Source organism: Bidens hawaiensis, unplaced genomic scaffold (genome assembly GCF_021521415.1).
Source record: "Bidens hawaiensis isolate Kalapana, Puna unplaced genomic scaffold, B.hawaiensis_p1.1 tig00021715_1, whole genome shotgun sequence".
NCBI lineage: Eukaryota > Viridiplantae > Streptophyta > Magnoliopsida > Asterales > Asteraceae > Bidens > Bidens hawaiensis.
The window spans coordinates 10,467-16,685 of record NW_027493380.1 but is presented as its reverse complement, the minus strand read 5'-3'; the positions used below and the strand labels follow the sequence as shown (position 1 = coordinate 16,685).

Genomic DNA, 6,219 nt, shown 5'->3' with positions numbered 1-6,219 from the left:
GCCAAGCTGAGCCAATGTTTTTAAAAAGTGAGCTAAGCTCAGGTTTTCAGCTAGGTTTATAATCTGAGACGAGCCAGCTAGGTTTAAAATCTAAGCCAACTTTTTAGCATGACAAAAAGAATATACGTGAAAAAACTTAATATATTTTATCATCTGGTGAATGAAACAACGAAAACCCTTTTTAACACTCATCACCAAACCGTAATGATAATCATCACATGTGGCAAGATCGTAATTGATAACCGTCCATTAAACCTTTCTTTAAATAACTTATAATGTAAAATACAGCTAATAACTCAAATCTTTAAATAAGTTGCAACAGTAAAAAGCTCTAAATGACATCACAATGAACCAGCATAAACTGTTAGAACATGTTTCCCGAGTTCTACTCTATAAGAACGATACGGGGCCAGAGTTGGTGTTACCTCAGACCCTGTTGTAGGCAACTGACTTGCTAAACAGTCTGCGTATGTAAACCACTTGCAGCCCGCTTGCAACCGCCAGCAAAATGTACTCCCCAATTGTGTAAAAGATCACCCGTTTATGGGTGCTCTCGTTTGCTGCACAAACAACCAGCATTAATCAAACTTACTCAAAATGCAAAGTTGTAAATGGGTTGATGGGTGAGTTGTTTAATTTTAGTACAAGTACAACATGAGCACGATCCATTTATTAAACGAGTTAAATAGATAAACCCAAATATAATGCGGATATGAAACAGTTAGACTAGTATGATCAGTTGAAAAGGCTTACTATGGCGATGTCGAGCATCACGTGCTTTCAAGTATTTTTGTTCAGCAGTAACGGACTCCAATGCCTCCCTCAATTCAGCAATTTTCACATTGACAGGGTCCAAATGCTCTGAAAATAAACAAAAAAGAATCTTAAAAACATAAAAGATATGACTCTCCCATCTACAAATAAGCATTCTGTGCAAAATAGAATTACAAACACATGAATAAAGTTGACTAACTACAGAAACTTGCAGCTTTACAAAACAATGACAAATGATAGCTCAATTAGATAGTAAGGGTTTCAATCGTGTTGGCTTGGCGTGTTAGGACTGATTTCTTTGACACAAATGAAAGTATGGGTCATGCTTGAGTTGAATATTTCAATTCACACTTAAAATTGGGTAACCCAAACAAGACCCGTTAACTCATTTATCTACACATGTCAAACGGGTTGGTGGGTAATAATCAAGTTCTAAACGTGTGAATCGAGTTGGTGGGTTGTAAAAATATGGGTTAAACTGGTCATAAACGGTTAATGGGTCTACCTGTTTGACTAAACGGGTTAAGCAGGCCAACCCGAGCAAGACCTGCTTAATAAACAGGTCAACTCAAGCAGACCCGTTTAAATAAACAGCTCAATTCATACACAACTCGTCTTTTTAAATGGGTTCGATACGACAACCCAAAACCTGATTATTTTCGTGTTGTGTCGGAAATTGCCACATCTGAAAATAAGGGTGTACAAAATTTGGTCCTAACAAACAATCAAAAAAACAAACAGGAACCAGTTCTATTCTGTTTATATGGGTTATGTAGCTTTTAGAAACTAGTTTTCGGTTTTGGTTTTCAATTCTAATATTTTTCAAAAAACGGTTCTAGTTTCAGTTTGGTAAGCTTTAAAACTAATAAGTCATAAAAAATAATTATTTTTCAACATTAGAAAACATCATTTTGGGTTAAAGAAACTCTTTCACTTCCACTTCACAGCTCTGTATGAAACAGAACCAGTTTCAGTTCCACTAGTTTGTATTTTGAGGTATCAGTCCGGTTGTGACCTGGTTTCAACATTTAAGCAAGTTGTAGTCAGAAAGAGAAAGACTCAACAAACCATCTTTTGCTAGATCATGCTCATTGGGAATGTGACCGACATGTATGTAGAAAGAGACGGTCTCAGGAGTCGAGTAAGGATTATGAAAACAAAACTGGTACATTCCACTTCGTGGAGCCTTAAACTCAAACTTATCACCCGATGTTCCTTTCAATGTTTGTACCACAATCCCTCCAGGAGAAGATACCTGAAACAAAATGCAAAACTCAATACATATAAAGTGTAAACTAAATTGTGTCAAACAAGAATCATCACTATTGTTATTTCAAGTAGAAGGAAAATACAAACATCATAAAATATCAATTTACAATACAAAAATAATAGAATGATAATATTTCTTCCTACAACTTCAAACTTAAAATAACTCAAACACCTATACTGAATCAGATGGTTATTGAGGGAATAAAATAAAATCCAAAAAGTCTCTCTGATTATTGTTTGGGATGGCTTAAAGGTTCAAAAACCTAGTATGCATAATAATATATGCTTATAAAATTAAGAACAGGTCATAACAGATATAACTTCTATATATTCAACAAAACCCTTTAACTGAACTAAGCAGCTACAAATTATAAAATCGGTAAGTATTCAACAAATTCGTTTGAATTCACAAATTCAAGAGAAATAAAACCATGAATCCATGAAAGTTCACCTGCTTTCAATCGTATCCAATTTTCTCTAAAAAAAAAACTAATCCTTTCAACAAAGCCCTAAAATTAGATGATTAGGTCAAATCGGTTTCAATTAACCCAAAAGGTCTATCTGGTTATTGTTTGGGGATAACTTCAAAATCCAAAACCTAATATTCATGAAAGTACTGAATTAAGAAAAAGATCATAAAACTGGACTAATCAGACAAAAATCAGATAAACCTGATAAACTATTCACTAAATTCATCTAAATTCACAAATTCCAAACAATAAAACCTCATGAATCCATCAAACTTCACCTACCAAACCAGATCAATGAAAATTCAATCATATTCATCCAAAACAATAACCAATCCTTTCAACAAAGCTCTAAAATTAGACAATTAGTTCAAATCTGTTCCAATTTATCCAAAATATCTGTCTAGTTAGTATTTGTAAATAACTTCAAAAATCAAAAACCTAAGTACCTAACATGCATAAAATGAAACAGATCATATAAATTTAACTAATCAGACACAAATTAGATAAACATATCAAATAAATTCAATAATATTCCCTAAATTCATTTAAATTCACAAACTCCAGACAATAAAACCTCATGAATCGGAATCAGATCAACGAAAAAGCAATCATAATCATCCGAAACAACAACCAAACCTTTCAACAAAGACCTAAAATTAGAACAATTAGGTCGAATCAGTTCCAATCAATCCAAAAGAACTGTCAGATTATTGTTTGGGGCTAACTTCAAAAATCAAAAACCTAATATGCATGAAAATTAAACTAGTCAGGCACAAATCAAACAAACAAATTCACTAAATTCGTTTAAATTCATATATTCCAGATAACAAAACCTCATAATTCCATCAAATTCCACCTACCGAACCAGATCAATAAAAAATCAATCATAATCAGTTAATCATCCAACCAAACCCTAAAATCAAACAATTAGATCAATTAACTCAAATCGGTTACAACTACTCCAAATTCTCAAACAAACAACACACGATCTGAGTTACAGAGATCTATAGACTCGTGATAAAGTCTAAAAATCCATAAAACTGATAAAATCAGATAAAATTGACAACTATTCACTAAATTCATTTAAATTCACAAACTCCAGACAGCAAAAGCTCATGATTCCATAAAACTTCACCTACCGAAACAGATCAATAAATAATCAATCATAATCATCCAAAAAACAACAACCAATCCTTTCAACAAAGCCCTAAAATCAAACAATTACGTCAAGTAACTCAAATCGGTTACAACTGATCCAAATTAGGTCAAATCGGTTACAATTCACTTATAATCATATTAAAAAAAAGCCCTAAAATCAAACAACCAGGTCAAATTCAACAACAAACACCACACGATCTGAATGAAACCAAATAGATCTATAAACTAACAATAAAGTCGATGCCGGGATGATCGGAGCTCCAGAAGATATCATGATCGACAACAACGAAGTTACCGGAAACCGTATCGCCTTCGTAGAGCACGTATTCGTATACACATTCCACGTCGTTGACCGTCACGGATAACGCCGATACGTCGCCGGTGAACGTTGAAAGAAGAAGAAGCCCTAATATTGCGTACGATTTCATCGTTGTTTTCCGTTTGGTGAACAATAGTTTGTTTCAGGAATTAAAGGTGTCATCTTAAATTTATTTATTTTTTCTACCTTCTGACCAATGTTTTAAAACCTATATTTCACTTTTATTGAATTGGGTTAAAAAAAAGCAACCCGTTATACCAGGAGGTTCAACCGGTTGAATGATTTGTCTTATAATTTTTTATAAATGTAATTTTAATTCAAGAATAAACCAAAACTAAATGATTTCATAACAAAAAATAATCAAAAAGTTAATCCATATTAAAAAATAATTTAAAAACACTTAATATTTAAAAAATTAGTCATAAAGTTTACATGTTTGAATGTTAATTGTTAGGTTAAAAGTAACTTTGAAAAAATATGGGCTGCATATATCAAAAATTTCTCGGACTTAAAACCAGTTTGCCAGTAAAAACCGGTATTTTAGACAAAAACCGTCGATACGATGTTCTAGCAAACCGGCCAAAAATACCGGACTTAAAATACCGGCCTCCTGTGTAATCTGGTTTAACCGGTTCAACCGGCCGGTTTGAACCGGTTTTGACTACTTCTTGCTTACCTACTCTGACTTGTCTATATTGTCTTAACTCGTAGACGGGTATAACGTTAAATGCGATATAAGTGTTATTATTTTGGACTATGTTGTCTCACTCCGGTAAGATCATATTGTTATTAAATTGTGTACACTTTCATCGGGTATGATGTTAAATGTAGTACGACTATTATTATTTGTATTAAATAAATTAGATACTCGTAATTTTTTTAACTTTTTGGACCAACAAATAAAGTCTGGTTATCCGGGTAATCTAATTACAAAAGGCGACCTAACCTCGTATGTTTATTGTAGCATCTCATCTCTCGTACCACCAATATTATTCGCTTTGTCCTCGATGGATGGCCCATCCAGGAACTCACAGATTTATTTCTATTGCCTCGGTAGAAACTTCCCAAAAGGTCACCCATCCTAATATTACTTTTACCTGAGCACGCTTAACTGTGGAGCTCTCCTCTCGTCCATTAGCATTAAGCCCAAAACGCGTTGGTGATTTATGAGGCGAGTCATTTACTTATGAACCAAGAATCTATCATATCATTGACGATGTAGGATTTACCTAGGGTGTTAAACTTACGATCGCAAACAACACTACATAGCCTAAGCTCGTCATCTCTAGTTACGTACGAAGGCCCACTACAATAAAAGTAAAATACATTTAAGATTATATTCAAACTTGGCTTTTGCGGTCTCCAACCTAAATTGTCAATTCCTCTCTCATGTTAATTGGAGTTAAAGCTCATTAGCATTAAATATTGTTACTAATAATATTCTTTGATTATTTTGATTATTAAGATACTTATGAGCTACTTTAGATAAAGTTTTTTAAACTCGAATTTAAAAATATGTTTGTTTAATAAACATGTAGGAGTTTGAGTTTTACTTATCGAGTTTTAGTAGACTCACAAGCTTTAACGAGCATGTTATTCGTGTAAATATTTTTTATTTTATATAAATTTTTAATGTGTTAGATTCACCTAATAATTATAATAAAATTTATAAAAGAAAAATTACTAAGTATTATATATAAGAGTGAAGAAACACTAATCGACCCCGGGCAGATTACGGATAATCTGGGGGTTAGATAGATGTTTCCCACGAGGATGAGGTCCAGCAAAGAAAGTTGTTCTTCAGGTGACCTGCAAAACAGACACCGTAAGCTCGTCACTAAGAAGGGGGGGTTCCTCCTTGTGACCACCCTCCGGCGTGAGAATCAGACTAGATTGCTCTGAATATAAGTGTATATTAAGAGGTTGCTAGAGAAGATAAGATAATGAGATATCAGATAATGTCCTTACCATTCCAAGGTGTTGGAGTATTTATAGCCGAAGGTAGGTTTCCAAGAAGGTACAGCCGGCTGAATAGTATTCCTGTTCTACCAACAGTGGGCTACGCACAAGCCATGCTGGTTGGTGGATAGGCTGCGGCCGATAGTGACAAGGCCGGCTGTATACTGTTCCTTTACTGCCGGCTATGCACTGTTCCACCAACTGTAGGCTACGCACGTCCCACAGTGAGGGTTGGTGAGTAGGCAGCGGCTAATAGTGACAAACAGTACT

General features: G+C 34.2%; 1 protein-coding gene across 1 annotated transcript; it reads right to left on the bottom strand.

The window, feature by feature from the left end:
- Nucleotides 1-229: 229 nt before the first annotated feature.
- On the bottom strand, nt 230-4,101 carry LOC143564095 (transmembrane emp24 domain-containing protein p24beta3-like). The gene is made up of 4 exons (XM_077051478.1): nt 3,902-4,101; nt 1,843-2,029; nt 754-861; nt 230-560 (listed from the first exon to the last, which is right to left on the bottom strand). Exons 1-4 carry the CDS (start codon nt 4,097-4,099, stop codon nt 427-429), a joined length of 627 nt encoding a protein of 208 aa, XP_076907593.1. The 5' UTR covers nt 4,100-4,101; the 3' UTR covers nt 230-426.
- Nucleotides 4,102-6,219: the final 2,118 nt, after the last annotated feature.

Excerpts from the sequence above, each read along its gene's own strand:
- LOC143564095 (XM_077051478.1), bottom strand. The coding sequence starts at position 4,099 with ATGAAATCGTACGCAATATTAGGGCTTCTTCTTCTTTCAACGTTCACC. Across the intron at positions 2,030-3,901 it reads ATCCCGGCATCGACTTTATT|GTATCTTCTCCTGGAGGGAT; the intron begins GTTAGTTTATAG and ends ATTTTGTTTCAG. Across the intron at positions 862-1,842 it reads GCATGATCTAGCAAAAGATG|AGCATTTGGACCCTGTCAAT; the intron begins GTTTGTTGAGTC and ends GTTTATTTTCAG.